Source organism: Podarcis bocagei, assembly GCF_964188305.1.
Source record: "Podarcis bocagei genome assembly, chromosome: 11".
Lineage (NCBI taxonomy): Eukaryota > Metazoa > Chordata > Lepidosauria > Squamata > Lacertidae > Podarcis > Podarcis bocagei.
The window spans coordinates 44,667,463-44,695,233 of record NC_138136.1 but is presented as its reverse complement, the minus strand read 5'-3'; the positions used below and the strand labels follow the sequence as shown (position 1 = coordinate 44,695,233).

Genomic DNA, 27,771 nt, shown 5'->3' with positions numbered 1-27,771 from the left:
CCTACCCTTGTGTTAAGGGACGCGGGTGGCGCTGTGGTCTGAACCACTGAGCCTCTTGGGTTTGCCGATCAGAAGGTCGGCAGTTCGAATCCCTGCGATGGGGTGAGCTGCCGTTGCTCAGTCCCAGCTCCTGTCAACCTAGCAGTTTGAAAGTATGCCAAAAAAGTGCAAATAGATAAATAGGTACCGCTCCGGCAGGAAGGTAAATGACATTTCTGTGTGCTGCTCTGGTTTCAGTGTTCTGTTGCCCCAGAAGCGGCATAGTCATGCTGTCCACATGACCTGGAAAAACTGTCTGCAGACAAACGCCAGCTCCCTTGGCCTGTAAAGCGAGATAAGTGCCGCAACCCCAGAGTCGTCTGCAACTGGACTTAACTGTCAGGGGTCCTTTAGCTTTTTTTTTTTTTTTTTACCCTTGTGTTAGAGCAAATAGCATTGCTTATACCAGTGTGGGTGCATTTGCTTTCTGACAGATGGCCACCACATTATTTTAGGTGCCTTGAAATTTCATGCTTCATTTTCTCAAACACATTTAGATTCTGAAATATGAGAGGCAGACTTTGCTGCACACCGGGACCTGCATTTGAAAGCAGCTTATCGCTCTGACTTTTCCAGATGAGGGGGAAAGAATCATGAAAATGTATTTTGGTGCTAAAGACTCTTCCAAGGCCTCATTGCCGGGCCCAGTAAAGTCTGGGTATCAGCATGATATATTTTCCACACTGAAATAAGTGTAGGCGAGTGTGTGTGTGTGCATGCGCATTACAGTTGTGCCAAGATCAAAGATAATCTGAAGCCTTTTATTTGTATACTTCGGTACTTGAGAATACGTTTGTTTCTGCTTCTCACATGACAGAAAGAATGGTAGCTTCCTGAAATCCCGCCCCCCCCCCGATGCCACAGGAAAATGTGGGCTGCCATCAGGAGTGGGTGAATAAAAAATTCTAAGAGTGCATAACTACTCCCTCTGAAGTGCTTGAGCTGCTAAAGTCAGAAATAGTATGACATGTCACCCAGTCTTTGAGTGGTGAGAGTCTGCAGGGTTTCTAGGCAGGAATTTGCACTTTCTAAATGTTCTGTTGTCCTTTATTAAGGGAAACATGATATAACAGGGTAGCTTCCCATTCAGTCTGATACATGACTACCTGGTCTTCTCTGATGCTGGTTGATTCCATAACAGAAGAACAGCAGGCACTCTGACTAATGCAGCTTCCCTTCAGATGAGATGGTGGGAGGAACTGAAGTGGGGTTGGTTTTTTTCTCCCCAGCCCTGAAAAAAAAAGTACCAAATTGAGTGGGTGATGGCAGCTCTAATTGTCCTTTACTGCAGCTTATAGCACCTAGCTCCTAGGATAATATGTGTGCCTTGCATCACAACAGTTTCTAACGTGCTAACATACCTTCTGGTATAGATTTAGGCAGTGCATGTTCCCTTTTCCCTGTCTATGTTGGAGCCGGGTCAATGATAACACGTTCCTTTGTTTGGAAAGAGAAATGGGAAGGAAAATGTAGCAATGAATGGGGAGAAATAAACTCTCTGCTAATGAGCCTAGCTCAATATAACCCAAGCAATAATTTTAAATAAAATCCATTAGGATTTAGATATCATTGGGCAAGATGATCAACTTTCAATGCAACTTACAGATAATGATATCGAGCTTCCTGATAGCTTCTGCCATATTATGCTCTGTAAGCCTGAGCATCTTGCACTTCAGTGGCAGAACTGCTTCAGGGTTTGAACTCCAAGTTACTTCATTTTTTTTTGTAGTTAGTGATGCAAACTTACTATTTGTTGTTTAGTCATGTCCAACTCTTCATGACCCCATGGACCAGAGCATGCCAGGCACTCCTGTCTTCCACTGCCTTCCGCAGTTTGTTCAAACTCATGTTAGTAGCTTCGAGAACACTGTCCAACCATCTCATCTTCTGTCGTCCCCTTCTCCTTATGCTCTCAATCTTTCCCAACATCAGGGTCTTTTCCAGGGATTCTTCTCTTCTCATGAGGTAGCCAAAGTATTGGAGCCTCAGCTTCAGGATCTGTCCTTCCAGTGAGCACTCAGGGCTGATTTCCTTAAGAATGGATAGGTTTGATCTTCTTGCAGTCTATGGGACTCTCAAGAGTATCCCCCAGCACCATCAATTCTTCGGCGATCAGCCTTCTTTATAGTCCAGCTCTCACTTCCATACATCACTACTGGGAAAACCGTAGCTTTTACTATATGGACCTTTGTTGGCAAGGTGATGTCTCTGCTTTTTAAGATGCTGTCTAGGTTTGTCATCGCTTTTCTCCCAAGAATCAGGCATCTTTTAATTTCATGACTGCTGTCACCATCTGCAGTGATCATGAAGCCCAAGAAAGTAAAATCTCTCACTGCCTCCATTTCTTCCCCTTCTATTTGCCAGGAGGTGATGGGACCAGTGACCATGATCTTCGTTTTTTTGATGTTGAGCTTCAGACCATATTTTGCGCTCTCCTCTTTCACCCTCATTAAGAGGTTCTTTAATTCCTCCTCACTGTACCACCAGTTATTGCTCACGTCGAACAACCCCTAGTGTTTACTTTATCTAGAACAGAGAGTGGTGATGTTGATTGTGGCATTTTTATGTGCTAGTTTTGCACGTAGGAAGAGTATTCAGACAGACAAACCCTGCATGTATTTTTGGTATGGATCCAGGACGACTGATCCATGTGATCAGGCCTGGAGCTCAGGTTACCTATTGTGCAAACTGAGTGGAAAGTGATTTCAAGCAGCCCCATCTTGTTTTCCAAATAAATATCCTGTTTGTGCTTGGCTGTGATCCCTCAGGGCACTGAGCCAGACCCGGAGTCGTCCAGTAACGTGTAGCTGGTCAAGAGTACAAGTTCCTGCTAATGGAAGCAGTGTTAGTCTCAGGCTCTGCAGGATCTAGGAAATCTCTCCCAGGGGAGGCAGCTGTCGATCTGATAAGAGCCCAAAGCCTAATTGAGCCCTTGTATTCCCCAGCAGAGAGCGATGAGTGCCAAAGCTCCATCACTCCCATAGAATTTTAAAATGGCAGAGTTCTGGTTTCAAGGCTTATACTGTGGCACTATTGATTAGCTTTGGACTGTGTGGACTTCTCTATTGGGTGCACTGCTTCTGATGCCGAATGGCACTGTGCAGACTCCAAAAGGTCCAATCTATCCCAAACTCGAGAGGATATAGGACCACCTAGGCAGATAGTCCAAACCAGTCTAAGGTCAGACTTGCACTAGAATGAGGTGGAAATGAGGGGTGTTTTGTACCACTTTGGATTACAGGTGAGGGCAGGGGCGGAGGAAGAGAGAAGAGAAGAAGAGAAGAGTTTGGATTTGATATCCCGCTTTATCACCACCCGAAGGAGTCTCAAAGCGGCTAACATTCTCCTTTCCCTTCCTCCCCCACAACAAACACTCTGTGAGGTGAGTGGGGCTGAGAGATTTCAGAGAAGTGTGACTAGCCCAAGGTCACCCAGCAGCTGCATGTGGAGGAACGGAGACGTGAACCCGGTTCCCCAGATTACGAGACTACCTCTTAACCATTACACCACCCTGGCTCTCATAAGAAGAAGAGGGGGCGGTCCACCCCAGGTGTCACCACTGGATTGTTGTTTTTTACAAAATGCCGGGCAGCACTCACCACAGGGCCTGCAGAACACCCAAGCCATGTGTCTCTCCTGGGAGTGATGCGGTGGCTTGGGCGCATGCAGGCTCCACACTGCCCCACCCTCCACTCACTGCCTCCCCCTCAGCTGTAGGGCAGCTGAGTGGGTGGAGGCAGGCAGTCTCCTCAGAGGCCCAGCGGAGCGTCCTGCCCTGGCTGGCCCCACACACGCCTCCCCAGGCACCCAATTGGCTTGCTCCACTGCTGGGTGAGGGATACCACTTTTGAATGTTTATCCCATGCAAAAACTAAGTCTCTGCAAAAACGTCTACTGGTATTTCAGGGAGAAAGAGGCATTTTTTACCTAACACTCTAGTTTTCTATTTGCAGGACAGTCACTTGCAGTTTGAAATGATGTCGTCTCTTCTCATACTGTTGTGTGTTTAGACCCAGCCAAGGTTTCAGGGAAGCAGGGGGTGTGGTGGTGGTGGTGGGGGGTTATAATGCTAGTGAAGAATGTGGAAATGGAAGTAGAAATAAAGAGATATGGAAGGGACCTGAAGCAACGTCTTATAATACCACTCCTGTAGGCTTGCAATGGCTTCTGTGACCCTGCACAGAGAAACCGTGGCATTGTGAGGTATCTGAAGAAGTGTGCATGCACACGAAAGCTTATACCCAGAACAAACTTAGTTGGTCTCTAAGGTGCTATGGGAATTTTTTAAAAAATTCAATTTTTTTTTGGCATTGTGAGGGTTATACTTTCCCAAACTGCAGGTATTCCTCACCTGCAGAGAACAGTTGGCAGCAGAAGAATCCAAAGTCCACATCATGTGAGAATAAAGGCTGACTGCACAATTTGCTTCAGTCAACAAAAGCACTTCAGCTTCTCTTCCTCATCCTCAGATGGGCTGCTGGTTGGGCATGTGAGTCATCCGTGAAATATTTTTTTCGACGGCAGCAGATAGGCAGGAAGTTTTGAGTGACCTCTCCTGAACTGCGTTTGAGATTGCGAAACCCGTCCTTATTCAAACAGCTTGATGCTGCAACTCAGTCCTTGTGTGGAGGCAAGACAGGACTATAAAAACCAGTGGGAGATTTTGCTCTGGAGGAACTGCTGCAGTCTCAAAAGACACAAAAATGTAAAGAAATAATAATATATAAAAAAGCAGTGGTTTGATGTATGTGTGAACTGAAAAATAATAATTTTGAGCTGGAATATTGTAGCCAGAGGATGAAACAGAAGAGCTTAAGATTGGAACAGAACATCTTCTTGTGATTTAGGCAACATCTCCCCAAGTGATTAATGACTCGGAGGGGAAAGGTTGTAGCTCAGTGGAGGAGCATCTGCAATGCATGCAGAAGTTCTCTGGTTCACCCTGTGGCATTTCCAAGTAGGGGTGGGAAGGGCTCCTTGCATGAAACCCCAAAGAGGTGCTGCCAGCCAGTGTAGACAGTACTGAGCTAGATGGACAAATGGCCTGACTGAGTTTAAGGTAGTTTCTTATACAGTGGTACCTTGGGTTACAGACGCTTCAGGTTACAGAGGCTTCAGGTTACAGACTCCACTAACCCAGAAATAGTACCTCGGGTTAAGAACTTTGCTTCAGGATGAGAACAGAAATCGCACAACGGCAGCGTGGCAGCAGTGGGAGGCCCCATTAGCTAAAGTGGTACCTCAGGTTAAGAACAGTTTCAGGTTAAGAACGGACCTCCAGAACGAATTACCGTATTTTTTGCTCTATAAGACACACCAGACCACAAGACGCACCTAGTTTTTGGAGGAGGAAAACAAGGAAAAAAATATTCTGAATCTCAGAAGCCAGAACAGCAAGAGGGATTGCTGCGCAGTGAAAGCAGCAATCCCTCTTGCTGTTCTAGCTCCTGGGATAGCTGCACAGCCTGCATTCGCTCCATAAGATGCACACACATCTCCCCTTACTTTTTAGGAGGGAAAAAGTGAGTCTTATAGAGCAAAAAATACGGTACGTTCTTAACCCGGGGTACCACTGTATTCCCAAATCATTTCCACAACTGAACCACTACCTTCACTACCACTGTGATCATGGCAGCCACTTCAAAGTGAACATGTGTTCTGATGGTGAGTGAAGTTCATTTTTATTTTAACTAATGGTCAGGCTCACACAGCCAAAAGGTGTTACTGTTGGGATGTTTTGATTTACCCTGCATTGGTCAGGGATGATGGGAGTTGGAGTCTGGCAACACCTGGAGGTACACAGATTTCCTATCCCTGTTCTACAATACATTATGATCAGCAATCAATAAATGCCAGGGATAGTCAACATGGTCTCTCCAGAACTTGTTAGACAACAACTCCCATCACCCCCTAGTCAGTATGATCCTTAGGTAAGGATAATGGGAGCTGTAGTCCCATAAGATCTGGAAGGAACTACATTGGCTACTCCTGTAATAAACCAGCAACTTGAAAGATTGTAGACAATACTGGACTAAATTGACTAAGTGACCTGGTGGGAAGCCGCTTCCTATGTTCTTAGGTGGGATGTGTGTATCAAATGTGTCAGGGTTTGCTCCTGGGAAGAAGGTCCCTGCCCACATGTCCAGAATGTTCAGGATGAGCATGTCCATGAAAAGGCTCGAGATTAGTTTTGCGGATGGGCCAGCGTTCAGAATTCATCAGTTGCATGTTGCACTTGGCTACTGGCCATTTGCAGCCAAGTGAAGGTGCCTGGATGGTGCCTGACATTTCCACCATCTGGAGGTGCAGGCCTAGGGATCCTTGAATCTTGCCTGTTTTCACACACTAACAACACATCCTGTAGAAGTCTATCCGTTATATTTTAACGGCACAAGCAGAACAAATTTCAGGAATCAAAAAGTTGTATTGAAAAATTCAACTTTCAAGCCATCTGGCAACTAGACATTCCATTTTGGCAACTGTAACCTTGGTTTAAGGAGCTGTTTGGCCACCTTGCTTATATATTTGAGTTTCTAACACTGAGTTGGGTGGAATGGGATGTTTTCCACCTGTGGCCTGAAGTCGTACAGTGAGCAACAGAAATATCTGACGAAGCTGCTTACTGTGTTAATCTAAGGACTCTATAGTGGCTCACAGTTAGGCACAAGTGCTGGTGCATTAATGAAAACTATTCCTAATATAGCACTTGTAACAATTCATATATTCTGTGATTACCTGAACACAGTTGCGAATGTTTCCTATCCCCCTCTCCGCCCTGCAGCAGTGCAAATAACAAAATTGTACAGGATGACAACCAGGGCTTGTAATTTACTTATTACTATGCCAGATTATTTTATTTGCAGAGGTCAAGGGCATTTCTTACAGGAAGCTAACTCACCTTTCTCCAGCAACTTAGAAGCTTTGTACGGTGATTAATATGCTCAGGATCACTTTCAGGTGTAACTGAGCTCTTGGAGCTCTCTAGTGTATTTTGCTTTATATGCTGCATGATTTAAGGGCGAAGCAATTTAGGCAAATCGTCATCCTGGCACCCCGACTCCCAATGTCATCTCTGTGAAAAGGTTGCTCATAAATCCCCAAAGATGATTGGTTCTCACTTTAAGTTCTCGGCAGCTGGCTATAAAGATGGCTGCTCACCTGATCCTTGTTAATGTCATTGCTTGAATATTCAGGCATCTCCATGCATTATTCATAAGCAGGGCTGTGTGTACATCGTGATACTACAGGAGCACAGGGAACTGGCAGAATGGAGTATCTTGCACACTGTTCAGCTTCCCAAGAATCTATGGGTATCTTTTCTTTAAAATAAATAAAAACAAAACAAAATGGAACAGTAAGGTTTCTAGTCCTTATTTTAATTTCAGGTCATCTTCTTTTGGGTCCTGTTTGTTGTTTGGGATCATGGTGGTCTTTGTGGTTCCAGCATTCCCCTCGGTTGCTGCCATTTTGGCTTTCTCGTCAATCCTGTTTCGGGTTGGTTTCTAATCCTGAAAGGGATGCTTTGAGATTTTAGAAGTGAGAGGGATGGCTGGATAAGATTTCTAGTTGTTGAGGGTGCTACTTCAGCACCCTCCAGTGCTCCAGTACTAGTAGAATGGGGGGGAAAAAATGTGCAACATAGTAAAAGTTAGCAGAACAGGCATAATAAAATATATCAATATTGAATGATAAGAGTTCGAAGGGAGATCAAAGATCATCTGGTCTGGTGCCTTGCCAATGCAGGGAATCCATTGCTACAGCATTACTGATAAATGATCATCTGACCTCTGCTTAAAAACCTCTGGTGAAGAGGAGCCCAATACCTTCCACAGTAGGCTGTTCCATTGTCAAACAGCTTCAACCATGAAGATATTGCAAATGTTTAATAGACATCCCTTTTTCTATAAGTTAAATCTGTTGGTTTGGGCTTTGCCCTTTGGACAAGAGAAAACAAATGTGTTCCATCATCATCTACAAAACAGCCCCTCAGGTATTTGAAGATGGTTCCTATATTGCTTCTTGGCCATCTTTTCTCCAGGTTAAACGTAACCACTCTCCCTAAACTGTTCTTCATAGGACAAAAGCTGCAAGCCTAACCATGTCTACTCAGAAGAAAGTTCCACTGAATTCAGTGGTGCTTAATCCAAGATACCTGGTGTTAGGATTGCAGCCTTAGACCACATCCACACCATATACTTGAAGCACTATGATGATACTTTAAACAGGCTCACCGTGATCAACTTCCACCCAGAAACCTATGTCCCCACTGTGGAAGGATGTGTGGATCCAGAATTGGCTTCCACAGTCACTTATGGACTCACTGTTAAGACCGTGTTCGTGGAAGACAATCTTACTTGGCTACGAGTTATCGCCAAAGAAGGAGGCCCCTATTCCCCTCACAGAGCTACAATCTCCAGAGTTTCAATCCCTCTTCCCAGGGAAGTCTGGGAATTGTAGTTTTGTGAGGAGAATAGGAGTCTCCTAACAACTGAACCCTTACAGACCCCTTTTTCAGCCATTTGCATCATACAATCTATAATATTATTTAAGTCTCCTAGATCATATTTGCTAGAGCATAGAACTATCACAGTTTATGTTGACCTTAAGAGGCAGTGAGACTATGTGGACTGGTGTATATGATTTGGTAAACCTGTTGTCCACACATCCTCCCATAAATGTCTTTTTAAATGCCTCTTTAACCAGGTCTCTGTGTGTGTGTGTGTCCATATATCTAAAAATGTCATTTGAAGCCTTTGCAGAAGCTAGAATGATTTTGAGGCTTTCACAGAAGAAGAAGAAAAAGATGTGTGTTTTTCATGTTAATTTTCCTGGTGCAAATAAAGGACACTGTTTAACTGTTCCTTTCTGCCCTGGGCACTAATTCTGGACACTTCAGTCCCATTTCTCCCAAGCTTAATGATACTATTGGATGATGAGAGGTGAGTGACCTTTCCAAATGAAAGAGCTATAATCGCAGTCCCCGTTCTGGTCTTCATTTGCAGCCCTGCCAAGCAGGATGAGTAATAGAGCCCTGTGGCATCCCAGTTGCTGGCTGTACAGGAAAATATACTTATCCATTGATCCAGACTCCCTGAAGGTGTCTGAGTGCAGATAAATGCAAAGGCAAGTGGGGAGTTTAACTTCAATATGCACAGATTTATATGTACACATCTTAAAATGAAAAGTTGCTTTCAACTGAGTGTTCTGCTTTCCAGCAAGCTTTCACGCCTCTGCCGTAACCGTAAGCCAGCTGTGAACCTCAGACCACATTTCTCACTCCTTCAGATTGCCCCAACCCAAACCTTTTTGTGCCACCAATAAGGCAGGTGGCGTGACAAAAAGGTGGAGACCTTGTACTCCTGTCAGCTTGGAAAGTTCATTACAGAGGAAGCTTGAGCTTTCAGGGCAGTGTGTGTGGACAGGTCCAAATAGGGGTGACCATAACATAGTGAGGAAAGATCCACACTATTGACTCCACCTCTGTTAAGCATGCATGTTGCCCTATAATGTGGGATTCCATAGTAGGGTTCCAATATAGGAACATAGAAAGCTGCCTTATCATGAAGTGCACCCCACTCCTTGCTTTCATGTGCCCGTGAATTCATGAAAAGCAACTTGTGAAGGGGGCTAATATATTTCCCTGTATCTAGAGATCTGTGCTACACTGAGGACCCTTTCTCTGTTAGAATTGAGGTGGACTCTACCAGCAATGGACACTCAACCTATGGCTGCACAGGCTGGTTTTCAGTTGCGGATTCCCATGCAATTGGGGATGCCAAGTGGTAAATGTGGTGTAGTGGTTAGAGTGTTGGACTGGGACCTTGGAGACCAGGGTTCAAATCGCCTCTCAGCCATGAAGCTCATTGAGTGTCCTTGGGCCAGTCACTCACTCTCAGCCTAACCTACCTCACAGGAATGTTGTGAGGATAAAATGGGGAGGAGGACAATGATGTGGATGCTACCGTGATCTCCTTCAAGGAGGAAGAGAATAGAAATGTAATAAACAAATCCATCTCCATTGTAACCCTGCCCTTTCACCACCTCATGCTCCCTGGCTCATGAACATCTGCATATATCATCCTGAATCCACAGTGTCAAGCTCCATGTTATCCAGAATCCTATGGAATCTTTCCTCTGCACTGAAACATACCACAAATCTCAGTGGAGAAAAGATTCATTTGTGGAGTGTCATATAATGAGCTCCCAATTTACACATGAACAGGGGTTTTAAATGTGTGTGTGCTTATGAACCAAAGTAGAAGACACAATCTCAAAGGCGTTGGGATTGAAGAGGCAGGAACCAGTGCTGTTCAGTGGGCCGAGTTGCATAAAAGATAGGAGTAGAGTGACCACTTATGAATTGCCACTGAGAGGAAATTCTTCACTGGGCTGTAGCTCTGTGGCAGAGCAGCTGCTTGGCATGAAGGAGGTTCCAGGTTCAATCCCCAGCATCTCCAGATAGGGCTGTGAGAGACTCCTGCCTGAAACATGGGAGAGCATCTACCAGGCAATATTGCAATCCTGAGCTGAGTTGGACCAATGTTCTGACACTCAGTTTAAGGCAGCTTTCTATGTTCCTACAAAAGAGGACTGAGATATGCATGAAAATTGTGTGTGATAGTTTTGAAATAATTACAATAATTTAAGTAGTAATACAGTGCACCTCACCTCAGTGGGGAAGATTTTGACAAGGTTACCCGTGTGGCTGCACAATCTGCTGTCCAGCTGCTGACTACAGATTAACATCTTCAGGGCCCCTGCTGCTCTCCGTCTGGCTCTTCATCTTTAAACAGGACTTGGACAGGATAGCCCTTCAAACAGAGATCTGTCCTCTGCAAAGTAGGACACGTGGCCTCCCTTGATGGGTCAGAGAGTGCAAGAACAGTAATTCCTATTCATTTCATCCTTTTTTCTTTCATTTTGAACTTGCAAGTAGTCACAGTATTTTCCACGGAAAGTGTGCAAAATGGCTGTGGGTTTCTCTCCCCCATTTCTCCTTCTCGTCTCTCATTGCTTATTGGAGCAAAGGCGTCGAGCTCACAAAACATTTCCTATGGCAGCATGTACCTGAGGAAGTGGAGGGATTTGTTGTGGTTTTGTCTTCTTGCTTGCTTACTTCCTTCAACTTTTGTTTTTTAACCAAAACTGTTCAGCACAGCTAAAATAGAGCAGCTGTAGAAGAACTAAAGCTTGCTTTTAGGTGAAAAAAACACACACCGCACAAACCCCAAATAATTGCTTGACAAGAGAGAATCGGGTTGCTGAATTGAGTGCTCTGTCTCAAGAGTTTCAGTTTGTTACCCTACCCACTCACTTCTCTGTGTCTTCTCAGAAATTATTTCCACATTTGTTTGTTCATTTGTTATTTACAATATTCTGATACAACTTCTATTTTTTAAATACACATATCTGACACCAGGAGGGACAGGCCTCCATAGAAACATATAATTAGATAAATAATAAACATAAAACTAGATAAATAAATAACTAATACAAGTAATACTATCCTTACAGACTATCCCTGCACAAGTTTGACAAGTTCTGTTCACAGTACAGGAGTTCAAGTTCTCCTCACAGTATCGGAGAAGTATTACAATCAATCATATCTTGCTTCATATTCCCAAAGGCCTTGAATAATTCCCATTCTTGCTCAAATTGATTAATTATCTGCTTCCTTCATTCTACTCATAAAACCCAAGTTATGTTACTGAACCTTGAAAAGTCCCAAAGTTTAATCAACCAGTCTCTTAGACGAGGAATTTCTTTAATTTCCCCCACTGTTTTGCATATATCATTATAGCTGCTAGGAGAGCTACCAATTTTCTACGATAATAGAACAGTTGACTGGAATTCGACATAAAATAACCTAACAGAAGGCCTGGGAGACCAGGATTCAGGTCCCCATTCAGCCACAGAGCTCTCTGGGTGACCTTAGGCCAGTCAGTGTCTCTCTAACTTATCTTAGAGCATGGATAGGCAAACTACGGCCTGGGGGCCGGATCCGGCCCAATTGCCTTCTAAATCCGGCCCGCTAACAGTCCAGGAATCAGTGTGTTTTTACATGAGTAGAATGTCCTTTTATTTAAAATGCATCTCTGGGTTATTTGTAGGGCATAGGAATTTGTTCATTTTAATTTTTGTTCAAAATATAGTCTGGCCCCCCACAAGGTCTGAGGGACAGAGGACCGGCCCCCTGTTGAAAAAGTTTGCTGACCCTTGCCTTAGAGGGTTGTTGTGAAAATGGGGAGAGGGAAGAACCATGTATACCACATTGAGCTCCTTGGAATACAGAATATGGAAAGACAGAATATAGATAGATATAGATATACATTTTTTTAAAAAAAATTAAAATAAATTTTAAAATCCCACAAAACCTACAATGCTAGAAGCAGTCGAAAAGAATATAAAAACATAGCAGACCATAAGGACTGCACTCACTGAAAAGCAAAAAGGGGTTATATCTCTGCCATTCCCCCCCATTTTCTTCCTTTAAAGGATTCCTGATTCTTTAATAGGTGCATGATGAGCAGAAGCTTAGCTAATGAAGCTTTCCCCAGTATGCAAATGCAGCAATTAGAAGAACGAGGAGAGCATTTGCAGTAGTGCTGTGCCAAAATCTGGTCCTCCAGTTTCTTGAAAGTTTCCGTTTTCTGTGACAGACTTCCACCCCCCCCTTGCTTCATTCACAGGACACATTTCATTGCAGGGTCACCATGGTGAGTGCTTGCATGTGTTTTTCGGTGCAGTAAACATTTCTCCGCTGCCTCCACAGCTGCTCAGGCTTCCTGATCTGAAAAAGTCCCCTTGAAGGAGTTATCTCAACTTTTTTCGCAATGCACTTTAGTTGAAGATCAGATTCAACTTATTGTGCTTGAAGCTGGTGTAATGAATCCTACTAGCACATTGGGACTTTGCCCCCTTCTCCCCCGGTGTGTGCCCAGTGTTCTCACCCAAATCTACTTGGGAGGGTCAGGAGAACACCCAGAACAGGACTCAAGGGGAGGGGAGGAGAGGAGAGGAGAGGAGAGAGAGAGAGTTCTTGTTTGGCAAGCAAAAAAATGCTTGTGCTGCAGCAGGGGGTGGGGCATAGCTGTCAACCTTCCTTTTTTTGGCGGGAAATTCCCTTATTCCAGTGCTGCTTCCCGCTATCCCGGATTGTTAGATATCCCATAGACTGTCTCCGGGACAAGTGAGGCTGCTGCTGATCCCATATTTTCAAATCTGAAAGTTGACAGCTATGGGGTGGGGGGGGGGGAGGAAATAGACCTCGATTGCTAAATGGGATGCAGCAAGTCTGGCATTAATATAAGCAACAAAGATATACAGTGGTACCTCGGGTTAAGAACTTAATTCGTTCTGTAGGTCCGTTCTTAACCTGAAGCTGTTCTTAACCTGAAGCACCACTTTAGCTAATGGGGCCTCCCGCTGCCACTGCAGGATTTCTGTTGTCATCCTAAAGCAAAGTTCTTAACCCGAGGTACTATTTCTGGGTTAGCGGAGTCTGTAACCTGAAGCGTCTGTAACCCAAGGTACCACTGTATATGCAAGTTGCTTTTAAAAATGAGAAGTTTGTAAAGGACTGTTTCAGCCTTTGGGTGCATAATCTACCAAGAATGGCCCTTTCACAACCTCATCTATTTGACTAAGGCCTGTATGGAAAAGAGTGCCTGGTGGATTACACCCTTCAGCTGCTTCTGCCAGTTCAGATACTTACGATGCTCTTTGCTCTTGAACTCTTGCGCCCTGTCAGTATTCTGCATACCAGTGTATATAGAAAGGGTATACTTTGAATTTTCATTTCCCTACATGTATTTCTAAAACATGACACCTTGAGGATAGCCAATGTCTATGCCGTTCCTCATTCTCTAGCAGTTCTTCCCATCATAGAATCGTAAGAATTAGTGATGGGAATCATATGGGTTCATGACCTCGCCAGTGCGGAACTGTTCCATTAATTATACTTTACAGCATTTTCCATTCCACATTTTAATGTTATTGAATGATGCAGCTTCCTTCTCTTCTCTTGGGAAGACTATTTTATGTTTTTGCGATCACTTTAATCAGCCCCATTACACTTGTCTTTTAATTTCTCCTTTGGGGAATCCAGTAAATATGCTAAACCTCTCCTGGTTTCCATACCAGATTTGGCAGACTTGTTCAGTACCGAGGGCCATGTCAGACAGAAATGGATCATAAACCAGAGGGCTGCAGCTAAATTAGCATGTTTTACACTGGAAGATGCCAAATGTATGTGACACACACACTCAGAATTATTATTATTATTATACCACCCTATACCCCCAGGTCTCAGGGCGGTTCACAGAATAAAATCAGAATACAAATCCACAAAATACATAATCAAAATGAAAGCAACGAGAACCCAATAACGCGCCCCCCCCCCATTTCAAAAGGCCATAGGGTGTCAATCAAATCAACCAAAGGCCTGCTTAAAAAGTATCGTTTTTGCCTTGGGGAGAGCATTTCACAGATGGGGAGCCACTGCAGAAAAGGCCTGTTCTCATGTGGCCACCCTCCAGACCTCTCGAGGAGGAGGCACACAAAGAATGATGATCTCCCTTCAGAAGGTGACCTCCCTCTGTTCCCTCTATTTCTGTCTATTTTGGTCTGTTAGGGCCTTTGCATATGAAAGAGCATAAGGGCCCCGCTGGATCAGGCCAGTGGCCTGATAGTATCCTCTAGTATCCTGTTCTCACAGTGGCTAAACAGATGCCTGTGGGAAACTCAGGAGCAGGACCAGAGGACAACAGCACTCACTTCCCTGCAAGTCCCAGAAACTGCTACCGTGGTACCTCGGGTTACATACACTTCAGTTTAAATACGCTTCAGGTTACAGACTCCGCTAACCCAGAAATAGTACCTCGGGTTAAGAACTTTACTTCAGGATGAGAACAGAAATATTGCAGCAGCGGCGCAGTGGCAGCAGGAGGCCCCATTAGCTAAAGTGGTCCTTCAGGTTAAGAACAGTTTCAGGTTAAGAATAGACCTCCGGAACAAATTAAGTACCACTGTATTCAGTCATACTTCCGGGCCCAAGTGCTGGTTTTCACCTATAAAGCCTTAAATGGCTCAGGACTGCAATACCTCATGGATGACCTGGGTTTAATCCTGAGCAGCTCCAAGTAGAGCCGGGTATGTCAACAGCCTGAAACCTTGGAGAGCTGCTGCTGGTTGGTGTAGGCATTACAGAGTCACTATAAGATAGCTTCCTATTTCCCTACTAGTCATGTATCGTCATGAATGATAAAGCAAGCTTCATGTCAGAAACAGCTGACAGACAACAATTGCCAACAGGGTTTTATGCGGAATTCAATTTATTCTATTTATTTATTGCTTAAGTTTAGTTTATATTTGATCTACGGACCTTAAACAGCAGCTGCAGTGTGAAGTTATCAAGGCAACCACAGCAGAGGAGAAAAATATTCACAATATACATGCACACAAAATGTGTCTTTTAAATCAAGGGTGTAATAAAACCTGCGAACAATCAGAGATAGTTAAAAATACAAACAATAATTGTGTGGTCTGGCATTAATAGTTATAGCAAGGAGCTTGGCTATGTTTTCCATTATAAAAACCCAACAGATTTTTATGTTGTATTAGATATTATGGTTTATTTATTTGAAAGAAAGCAGCTCGATATAAATACATTTAAAAAGCGAATTTAATTTTCAATCGTTACACACAAGCTAATATTGAGACGTTATGGTCTTATATTTGTATTTTTGTGTTAATCATTATTGTCGAGACCTTGTTTTTAGGCAGCATATGAATATGTTAAAAGATAAGTAAATAACTTAACATTAAACTGCTAGGCAAAATACCATATTCTGGATAGGACATAGATGCAGATTCATGAGATCTTCTTTATTTGTTTAATACATAATTTCTATTTTAAAACTACAGAAAATTAGACACACAAAAAATACTCCAGCAAAAGCCTTCAGCATGAAACAGAAGGTTTAAAAATCATGTGGACATTAAACAACTTTTGTTGATTGCTGCAAATATGTGAGTGCAGGGGGTCAGGTGACTATTTCAAAGAAAGGGCACCATAACGGAGAAGTCCCCATCCCCAGTCACCACCTGCTTCACCTCAGATGGTCATCCGTAGGAGGGTCTCCATTACCTAAATGTATGGGTGGGTTGGTGTGGTATTTCAGTTCCTACCTCTTCTTCCATTTAAGAGATTTCTCATAGAACCATAGAATTGTAATTGGAGTGTTGGAAGGAACTCAACTCATCTAGTCCAACTCCCTACAATACAAGAATCTTGCTCACTGCAATCCCAGGGTGGGCTTGAACCACCAACCTTCTGGTTAACAGCCAAGTGCAGTGACCCATTGTGCCACACAGGTGTTCCTTCAGGTACCCAGTGCCCAAGTCATATAGGGCCATACTTCAGTAGTATGCTTTGCATGAAGAAGATCCAATTTTCACACTCCAGCATCTCTAGGTTAGGAAACACTCTTTTCTGAAACACTAACTAGCCACTGCTAGTCACTGTTGACCCAGAATGTATTACCCCCAACTCCACCTCAGATATTGTTGGATTCCAACTTCCATCAGGCCCAACCAGAATGGCTGATGGTCAGAGATGTCGGGCAAGAAGCAGAGACCACCAGTATCGAAACAATGATTCTTCAACATCAATTCGTTCGACTGGTTATGTTGTTTGGATGCCTGATGATCGTCTTCTAAAGCAACTACTCTATTTCAAACTTAAAAATGGAAAGTGTAATGCTGGTGGTCAACAAAAGAGGTTTAAAGACTCTCTCACCAACAATTGGGAAACACTGACTTGCGATCACTTCAATTGGAGAACAACCTTTACCAAAGGTGTCATGAACGTTTGAACTCAGGACGAAAGTGAGAAACACGCTAAGAGGAAGGTGTGTTTGGCAAACTCACCATGATCAACTCCCACCTGGAAACCTATATCCCCACTGTGGAAGGATGCATGGATCCTCCACAGTCACAGACGGACACACCATTAAGGCCATGTTCATGGAAGACAATCTTACTCTGCTACGAGTGATCGCCGAAGAAGAATACTATATAGACCTAACAATCAGATTTGGTTTCTGTGTATGTCTTGCATGCCCTAATTACAAATAATTTGTCTTCTGGATTTGTTTCTACATGTATTCATTAGCTCTACCACCACCATCACTGTTGTTATCCATTTAATACTCCTTGGGATACACTGAGGTTATTGCTTCCTGAATTCTCTCCAATTGGTTTGACGTATTTATGGCACTGGGACTCCTGGCATCTATTGCAGACGTTTTAAGCTGTATTTTGCCTTCATCCTACAGACTTGGACTGTCTCTGAAATTTATACTTGTGGCCAACAATATAATGCAGACTTTCAGTTTAACTACTGCTGTTGGGTGCTTTATTGTGGCATAAAAAGTAACAGGGTCCTGCTTCATTAAAAAAGGAAAACCAATCCAAAATGGGGTTTTGTGCTCCAACCCAAATATCTCACTTTCTCTCTCCTTCTCTGGAACTAAAAGGATGGCAAAACTTAAAATGATGCCCTTGGGTGCTCATGTTAAAAACCAGGAGCCCAGATAGGAACATATTATTGGATACTTTCTCATTATATATGCATATGCATATGCATATACTCACAATCAATTTCAATAGATTTTTTTACAAACACCCATTTTGATTGCTTCTATTCCATCTTTCAGATCGGTCAAATTCTCTAAGCTGACTACAGATTAAGATAATTTATGTTTGTCAGCCTTCTCATGGTCCTGATTGAACTGCTCTCCTATTTCTAGTGTTACTAACTATCTGCAACTGCCGGGAACTGGTGTAGTGTTCACCACAGGCTGGTCTTTATATAGTTTCAGATAAAAGATTTTTTTGTAGGGAGATACTGACTTCCTCATATATTTATGGCTTCTTTTATTTCCTAGCAGGACTATCAGGGATGCAGGTGGCGCTGTGGGTTAAACCACAGAGCCTAGGACTTGCCGATCAGAAGGTTGGCAGTTTGAATACCTGCGACGGGGTGAGCTCCTGTTGCTCGGTCCCTGCTCCTGCCAACCTAGCAGTTCGAAAGCACGTCAAAGTGCAAGTAGATAAATAGGTACCGCTCCGGCGGGAAGATAAATGGCGTTTCCATGCACTGCTCTGGTTTGCCAGAAGCGGCTTAGTCATGCTGGCCACATGACCTGGAAGCTGTACACCGGCTCCCTCAGCCAATAAAGCGAGATGAGCGCCGCAACCCCAGAGTCGGCCACAACTGGACCTAATGGTCAGTGGTCCCTTTACCTTTACCTTTACTGACTTCCTCAGATATTTATGGCTTCTTTTATTTCCAAGTGGGACTATCAGTGGTCTGTTCTTAAAGAAAAATAAAATAAAGAACAATGAGTTCATGTATGTACCCAAAAAGCTGGATTCTGTAAGCTTCTGTATGCAAAGGTGCTTAATTTGCTTATTTTGCATAATTTATTTGGCTTCTGTCATGGTGAGAAAGGAGTGTGGTATTATGCAGAGCAGCGAAGCCTGACCCTGTGACCACAGGACTTTCTACTTCCCATCTGGTTTCTGTTCTGCTTTTCCCATTCACATTAACCCTGTTCATTATGACCTTTGTGCATTTATCCCTCTGAACCTGTGATACTGGACCGGTCACTTCACTAACCTAACTTCTTTTCTTTTCTTTTCTTTTCTTTTCTTTTCTTTTCTTTTCTTTTCTTTTCTTTTCTTTTCTTTTCTCTTCTCTTCTCTTCTCTTCTCTTCTCTTCTCTTCTCTTCTCTTCTCTTCTTCCCTCCCTAGGATAGTAGTCCTTAAATAGTGATTATGCAATGAATGGAATGACATTGCAACACTGTGTAGTCCAATGAGATTTGACTGCAGCAGGGATGGGGAAAGCTTCTCCTCATCCAACCCTGCCCCTTGTGCAGTAAACAGGCTTGGGGGAAAAAGTCTCACATTGGCTTCAGTGGATTGGTGGTGTATGTGAGAGTGGGACAAAGAGACAGTGAATGAATTGGTGCATGTATGAATGAACAGGTGTGTGTTGTGTATGGGAACGAATGAAAATAGGGACATCCTAAGAAAAAGCAGGACTGTCCCTGGAAAATAGGGATGCTTGGAGGGTCTGTGGGTGTTATGTGTGGACGTGTTTGAATAGCTGTGTTTGGATATGAGGAAGGGAGAGTTTTGTGCAGTCCCACTGGTCTGATTCCTTGATATAGTGGTACCTCTTGGTTGCGAACGGGATCCATTCCAGAGGCCCATTCGCAACATGAAAAGAACGCAACCTGCAGCGGCACGTCTGCACATGTGCAGGTTGCAATTTGCCACTTCTGCACATGTGCATGATGTCATTTTGCACTTCTGCGCACGCACATGCGGTGAAACCCAGAAGTAACCCTTTCCGGTACTTCCAGGTTGCCGCAGGGCATAACCTGAAAGAACGTAACATGAAGTGGATGTAACATGAGGTATGACTGTATATATATTGATCATCCACACATTGGTATGTGAATGATAAAAACCTATATCTGTAGGTTAACTGCTACCAGGTTTCTTTTTTCTTTACTTTTAAGTTGACATTCTTAATATGCCAAACAGCATACATAGTGTCAAGATTCTGTGCTTAGGTGGTGCAGCTGCAGAATGTACATATTATCCTGCCATAGACTGACCTTCTTCTGTGTTGCTGGCCGGCTGTTGTCATTTATCTTTTCTATAGTGCCTGTAACATACACAGGTACTTACAAATCCTCTTTTTACTGCTGCCACTCTTGCTGTTGGCTTTTGTGGCTGCAATCCTGCACCCTTCGTGAGTGGATTGCAGGGAGCTCAGCAACTCCCAGGGAGAGCAAAAGCAACACTCATCTCCAAGCTGCTGCAGCTCTGGTCATAACACAGTGTTTGGTAGTCAACACTATTCTTGAGCCGGCCGAGTGGGGGAGGATCACAGACTTTGTTGTTGTGTGAGTAACGCTGAGTCTCCCTAAGGTCTCCCTAAGTGAAAATAAACATGAAAGAGAGTGAAATTATATAGAAGGTAGTGCTTATCAGAATGATGATAAAGGAACCGAGCGACTCATAACAGTAAATGTTCACTGGCTATTGGCTTTGGAGACTAGGACTAGGGGGGGAAAGTGCTATGCATTGAGAGACATCCAAAATTGGGTTGAGGCAAAAAAGGTCTCGCTAGATGGCCTGAGCTGATTGACAGTGTTGAGCAGATTACCTGGAAAAGGTGGTGGTTTTTAAGCAGAGGCTAGATAGCCACTTATATGGCAAAGCATGTTCTCCTTCATGGAGAGCATGTGTTGTGGTTGGGGCCGACAGGACACTCCAAAGTTGGGGGCGGGCTAATTGATCGTTGGCCACTGATGCGATTGGGCTTCCCTTGTTGTTGGGAAGAAGTTAATGTTGCCATTTGTTGATTGACAGCCAGAAATGCTAAAACTCCTTGCACGAGGCTAGGGCTTCCTCTTTTCGCCCGTGCATTGGATTGCCCGTCCCACCCCCCTATATTTAGGGTTGTTCGCTTTGACCTTGCTATGCCTGTCATGGGGTCGTCTGCTCTTGGGGCAGGGGCCAGGTAGAAATTTTGTCCATCTGGCTGATTGGCTGGGGCCATTTGGTTTTTGCCTACTGTATAGCAAATCGTCACAACTTGTAAGGTTGCGGTTAGGCATTGGTTTATGGTTTGGTTGGTTGAGAGGCATGGATTTGCTGTGCCTGCCCCTCTAATGCTGCTGCTGCAAGGGATTCCGTTAAAGGAATCAGGGGCTAACTATTGCTTGTCCACCCTGTCAAGGGGGCTCGGGCCATTGCAAGAGCTCCAGGTTGCATTTGGGGAGGGCTGAGGGCAGGTTCCCTGCTCTGTCACTACCCCCAAGTGTATTCCCCTTTTCTGACTTTTGCAGGCATGCGGAATGTCAGTCTGTCCCCCATGGGGGGGGGGCAGATAGTCACAACCAATGCTTAAGTAACCACTCACATTTTTGTATTTTAATAAAGTTGTAGCCAAAATTATGCCAAAAACCGTAAACAAAAATTTCTGTGTGATGTGTGAGTTATTGGGGTGGCCCTGGGGACCTCGACACGCAAGGGGTTTGTCTAGCTGAATTTTCAGGTTGCTTCCAACTTTATGTTTCTAGATCTTGATTCCCCCCTAGCAATTGCTCATCCTTCCTTTGAGAGAGGCCAGAATTTTAGAGAAGCCTTCACCACTGTTGAGAAGTAAGGAAAACTTTTTACCAGATTGGTTTGACTAGCGAATATGACCTTCCAAGGTGCTCTCATCCTAATGCCCTAAACAAGTGGTTAGCGGTGATGCTATAAACAGCATCTTAGAAGTGGAATCGCTGTGAGCTTCTTTTGTAGTGGAAACTTTGCAAAGCAGAGGTGGCTGTGCAGCAGAAGCTTGCCACCAGTCCATTTGCATGGCAGGTTAATTCAAGCATCAATTTACAAGTGATACTTGCAATTTAGTTCACTTGTGGTTGAGTCACATGGACAAGCTAACTGTGAGAATTATTCTTAGTGAAAAATGCAAATGTTCAGTACCTTTGACTCAGCATCTGTGTTCCACCAAGAGGCACTGTAGCAAAGGAGGGGGCCGAAAAATTTTCAACGCACGACTGGCTTCTTGCTCATGTATCATGTATCTGTGGTTTAGCTTGCCAGCCCAAAGAATGACAAATTTGCTTATGGGCAGTCTAGGTATTACAGAGCATATATTGCTGCACCCCTTGTCCAGGTTCTCATTAGGCAGCTTCTCAGCACCTTGTAGGCAGTAGCTGTGACATCACACTTGAGAGACCTTGAGCCACTGGAAAGTTTTTGTCTATGCAGTGACTATGGGATAAGCTAGAGGCTATATATAAATCACACTGCTCATCATGCAAGATTCCACTTCAGGATATCTGCAACACATCATTAATTTACTGATTTCCAGTAACAATAAGTGCAAAAATGATCCGGGCCAGAAAAGCACTCCCCCACCACCTTTATATTTCACTGAATTATTGCATTTTTCTCCAGAAACAATAGTAGAGTCATCCAGTTCAATATTTTCTATTTTTTTTTTCTATTTTCTATTTTAGCTGCTCTGCACTGAGTTGGAATTATCTTTAAACTATGAGTAGTAATAGTAATAATAATAATAATAATAATAATAATAATAATAATAATAATAATAATAATAATAATAATAATAATAATGTATTTATACCCTGCTCATCTGGCTGGGTTTCCTCAGCCACTCTGGGCGGCTCCCAACTGAATATTAAAAACACAATACAGCATTAAACATTAAAAACGTCCCTAAACAGGGCTGGCTTCAGATGTCTTCTAAAAGTCAGATAGTTGTTTATTTCCTTGACATCTGATGGGAGGGCGTTCCACATCGTGGGCACCACTACTGAGAAGGCCCCATGCCTGGTTCCCTGTAACCTCACTTCTTGCAGTGAGGGAACCACCAGAAGGCCCTCAGAACTGGATCTCAGTGAATGATGGGGGTGGGGACGCTCCTTCAGGTATACTGAGCCGAGGCCATTTCAGGCTTTAACGGTCAGCACCAACACTCTGAATTGTGCTCGAAAACATACTGGGAGTGACACCCATTACTAGAGTAAACCCATCCAACTCCAAGAATTCAAGTTGCTTACAGCAATTGATTTCAGCTGGCATACTCTTTAAGTTTGAATAATACTGGATAGTACCCAGTATCTCTATCCACCTATTCTGTATCACTCATACAAAAGTATGCTCAAAGGTGAAGGAAAAATTATTTGTCCTAGATCAGTGGTTCTCAAACTTTGTTTCTTTGATGATCCCTATTTTGATCAGAGTTGTGGACTCTCCTTCTTTGGAGGCTTTTAAGCAGAGGGTGGGTGGCTATCTGTCATAGATGCTTTAGCTGAGATTCTTGCATTGCAGGGGGTTGGACTAGGTATCCCTTGGTGTCCCTTTCAACTCTACAATTCTATGACTTGCTTCTTCTTGGTGGACCACCACCTTTTCTTATCTCATCACTATCAAATGGAGGAGTGGTGCTTGACATGTCCCTTCTTCACTTCTTTCCCCTCTGCTGGAACCAAATTCCCACTGGTTCCATTCCTTCTATTCTTTGGTGTTTCCATTGTTGACACTTGACTTGCTATGAATTGGCAGATTACTTGGATGGCTTTGAAAGAGGATTAGAGAAATTTATGGAGAACAAGGCTACCAGCAGTGATAGAAATACCCTACCTCCTGTGATGGAAACAGCTTCTGAATACACATGTGTCTAGGTAGAGCTGAGAAATACGTCCGGCTGAAATTATGGAGAGCTTGATGGACCTGTGGTCTGACTTGATATAAGTCATCTTTCTATGTTCATATTATAAGATCCTTAAAATACTGGATCCATTGTTGATTTAGAATAATAAGTGGGGCAAGGGAAGCTTTCCCCTCCTAAGAACTCTTCCTCTTAAAGCAAAACAGATCAAAGCAAGCACCTATCATTTTCACAAGGTGCTGAAACGGCAGAGTCTACTTGGGGGACATTATGACATTTGTTTAATATTTAATGTAAATAATTATTTCAGCTTTTCATAGGCACCAAAACAAGCGGTGCACACAGTCTTCCTACTAAGCAGTAAAAAGACTGAACTAGTGCAAAAATAAGAAATGGTGGCACCCAACAGCTGTACAAGTACCCATGCAGAAAGAGTCAGCAGTTTTAGGCGAGACTGAGCTCATGCCATCAATTTCACAGACTCTTCTGTTTGCATTACCTGGAATAGTTGCTGCAAATTTTGGCAAAGAGGTCATCCATTGATTTAATGTTACCCTCTACATTTTTATAAATCTTCTCCAATGAGAGTGGGCATTTTTCCTGGCACCAGGAACATTTTTTTTATTAGTATTTCTAAAATTACTGAATATTCTTAAAGCACCAGTAATGGATCGTTTATTTTATTTAAAGTTCTCTTTCAAGCACCTCTGGGTTCATGTGCTCCTCCCCTCCCACTTTTGGCTTGGCTATGTGGAGGAAGATGGGAGATTAGTTTCCACCTTTGATTAGTTTATTGTGTCAACTGAACCTGGCAATTTGTTTGTTGGAAAGTATGGTTTCTTGGAAACAAGTCAATTTCAAAGCATTGGTTATGGAGCTGGCAAGTCAAAGCAGCCCATAGTTGACATGAACCACAGTTTAAGGTTTAGATGTAATGCTAAACAATGGTTAATTGAAATTAAAAGTTCTTTGCAGCTGCACCAGAAGAAGAAGGGAAGGGGGTGGGGGTTGTAAGCCCACAACTCATTGTGGCTTCTTATCACACTTCAGTGTGATTTATTGTGATGCCTGAATTACAATAATTACAATATTTTTTCACAATTTGCACCTTTGATTACATTCCATTGGTTTATGCATAGCTTTGTACAAATGTAATTTGTGTTGTGTTTTATGCAATTCTGGATTCTGAAGTATGATGAACACAGTTGTGAACATATTCCTTTACATGGTACCCACAGCCTAGTACATCCTTTGTGTCCCATGGTAAAAGCCAGACATACTCTTAATGTATGGGAGGGTAGACAGCGATGCTCAGTCTCCACCTTTAAAAGTCTGAGGCTAGAGTAATTTTGCCAGGATTCAGATCCAACTTTAGCTACTGTGGCACCAGTTGGTGAGAAAATTCGTGCGCACATGGTCATTGGTTGTAGTATCAGATCCTGCAATGAATGTGGCATTGCAGGTTAATCACCACTTTTAATATTGCCCAGTGCCATTTAAACACAATACTGACCAGTGGCCAGAATTCAAATAATGGACTAAAAGTGGAGTCCATCATTGTTTTATGGGATGCACCTCTTTTGCTGAATCTATACTGTTCTGTTCTGGCTGGAATGGTTTCACTTGCTTTACTTATCTTTTTTTTTAATAACTGTAATTGTTTTCTTTTTATAAATGTGTATTATACTGTTGTGACAGCTGTAGCTCAATGGATCTTCTTTTGCATGCAGAAGGTCTTAGGGTCATTCCCCAACATTTCCAGATGGGGCTAGGAAGACTCGTCTGAAATCCTAGAGCAGTGTTTCCCAACCGGTGTTCCGCGGCACACTACTGTGCCGTGAGACACCGGCTGGTGTGCCGTGGGAGGGAGGCGGGCGAGAGGCGGCGGCGAGAGGCGGCGGCGGCGGCGAGGATCCGCGTCGAGCCGGGGCGGCTCCGCGGTGGTGGTGCCGAGCGGCGGGGCAGCGCGCGCAAAAGGGAGGCGCGCGAGACAGCGGAGGAGGAGGAGGCCGGCATGTCCGGGCAGCAGCAGCAACAGCAGCAGCAGCAGCAACTCCCGGCGACGGCTCCTCCTCCGCCCGCTATCGCAGCCGCCGCCGCCTCAGCTGCCGCCGCCGCCTCAGCTGCCCTCGCTCTGCTGCCTCCTCCCACCCCGGCAAGGGGGAGGGAAAAAACTTTCATTTCTGTGCGTCCCTCCCGGCGTGACGCTGCGCGCTGACGTCACGGGGCGGGGCTTTAATGGTGGTGTGCCGCGAGATTTTTTTCCGGTAAGCAGGTGTGCCGTTGCCCAAAAACATTTGGGAAACACTGTCCTAGAGAACTGCTGGCAGTCATTGTAGACCTTTGGTTTTCAGCCGGTGGGTTAGTACTCATCATGGCCTTATCTATGATGAGTCATGGTAGCAAGACTGCCACCCTACAAAGGCAAGTTATAAAAACACAGAAAGATGGGTCCAAAAATGCATGTTTGGATTAAAGGTGGGTCTGAAAAGGCTGAAGATTTTGGTGTAGACAAAAGTGAGCTAGATAGACTGATAATCTAACTCCGTATAGGGTTGCTTTCTGGAGACTAATGCATAAAGAACAAGCCATGGCATGTTCCTTCAGGAAGAAGAGCATGTCGCACAGTTTGCAGGATGATTAATTTCCCCGACTTCCTAAAAAAAGAAAGACCCAAGACAGTAAGTGAATGATAGTTGTCATTGAAGGGACAGGCTACTCCTTCACCAGTTGCGCTCATAAGTTTGGGTCCAAAGGCTGCAGTACATGTAACTGCAGACTGCAGGCTATAAGAGAGCAGTCGTGGAAGAATTCATAAATCTTTGCAGGGACTTTGCTCGTAAGTGATTTGTAGGTTGCAGCCCTAATATGTTTTCCTTTAGAAATAAAAATAAAAAAAGACAAGAGAGAAGAGACGGTGCAGAAATACTACTCTGAGCTCATGAGCAGTCAATCTCCATTCTTTCTCTTTTCCCGCCTCCCTGAAATGTGGTTTTGGATTAGAGTGGCACAATTTTAGTGGGGGAGGGGGAAGCAGTGCTAGCACTGTGTTTGGTTATTTATTTATTTGTTTGCATGGCATGCTCTAAAGCTGTCACACTAGTAGTCTTACAGAGCTGTCAGAAATCTATAAATAAACATTGACAGTTCAGTACAATTACCGTATCCCACCCCCCGCTTCTTACAGTCTTCCTTATCTATCTTTCCTTTTTCTTCTCAACAGCATATCCTATTCGGTGCACGTCTCTGAGGATTATCCAGGTAAAGTGCTACTTTCCGTGCCGCTGCTGTTTTTTTTATATATATTAAAAAAAGATTCTGCTGAAGGCATTTGAAACACCATTGTTGTGCCCCTGCATCACCTTTGTGCTAATCACATTCCATTAGCCACTTCATTTGCACTGTTATTTCTGTTTTTCTGCCTTCGTTTGTAGGCAGGGTGAGAATGAAGGAATCCAATTTGTGAAAGGCTGTGTGAGAAAGAATGTGTTTAAATGTGTGTGTGTGTGTGTGTGTGTGTGTGTGTGTGAGAGAGAGAGAGAGAGAGAGAGAGAGAGAGAGAGAGAGAGAGAGAGAGAGAGAGAGAGAGAGAGATTTTCTCTGCCTACAGCCATCAGTGATGGGGCAATCTACTGCCAATGTAACTAAAGGGCCCATTCTCTGATCTCATTCAGAAGCTAAAGGGAGTTTCTAATCTTCATGTCTCACTTGATAACACACGGACAATGTTTCATAAAGGCTTGAGGGGCTCAGATCTTTTGCACAAATCTTTGCCTCTCTCATGTCGCTATGATTCGTCTGCCACTGGTGAAGTGGTTTGCTAAGTGAAACCATCAAAGGCCACTGTGTGGTGCTAGAGTGGAAGGGAATTTTCCTAGTGGGAGGGGGCAGTTGGTGCGTGGGACAGGGGTGCATGATGGCTGAGGAGAGCAGCAGCCCCCACTCCGGACATTGTCCCTTCCACCCAGTTCCCTCAGCCGCCCCCTGCCTATCCAGACCCCCCCATTCCCCTAGCGCACACACTCAGGCAGCTCTGGCAGTTGCAGCTCCTCGATCCACATTCACATCTGCCAGCGTGGAGTAAATACGGTACATACCGTAAATACTGAGACAAAAGTGCAACACACAGGCAGGAGAGCTGGAGCTGCAGCTACAGTGGAGTTACACTGAGCTGACAGGAGCAGCAGCAATTACACAACTTGCCTCACTGCTTGATGTTCAAATATACGGTACTAAATAAACTGGTGTTTTGAATATTTAATAAAATATCAAAATTGTTCTGTTTGGTGTTTAAAATATTTATTTCTTAATTTTGGGCTCAAAAAAAGAGTCGTGTTATATATATATATAGAGAGAGAGAGAGTGCCTTAACTTTAGTATATTTTTCAGAGTGCATGGGGAAAATCTTTACAGCACACATGCAAGCTAACAATACACATAGTGG

The 27,771-nt window shown here is 43.8% G+C and overlaps 1 protein-coding gene across 7 annotated transcripts in view; it reads left to right on the top strand.

Moving 5' to 3' along the window:
- Positions 1 to 27,771, top strand: part of PARP8 (poly(ADP-ribose) polymerase family member 8) — a 163,221-nt gene that overhangs the window by 59,762 nt on the left and 75,688 nt on the right. For all 7 annotated transcript variants that reach the window (XM_081212747.1, XM_081212746.1, XM_081212750.1 and 4 more), the window contains one exon: positions 26,551 to 26,588. In XM_081212747.1, coding sequence (XP_081068873.1) covers positions 26,551 to 26,588 — 38 coding nt within the window. The remainder of the gene's footprint in view (positions 1 to 26,550; positions 26,589 to 27,771) is intronic.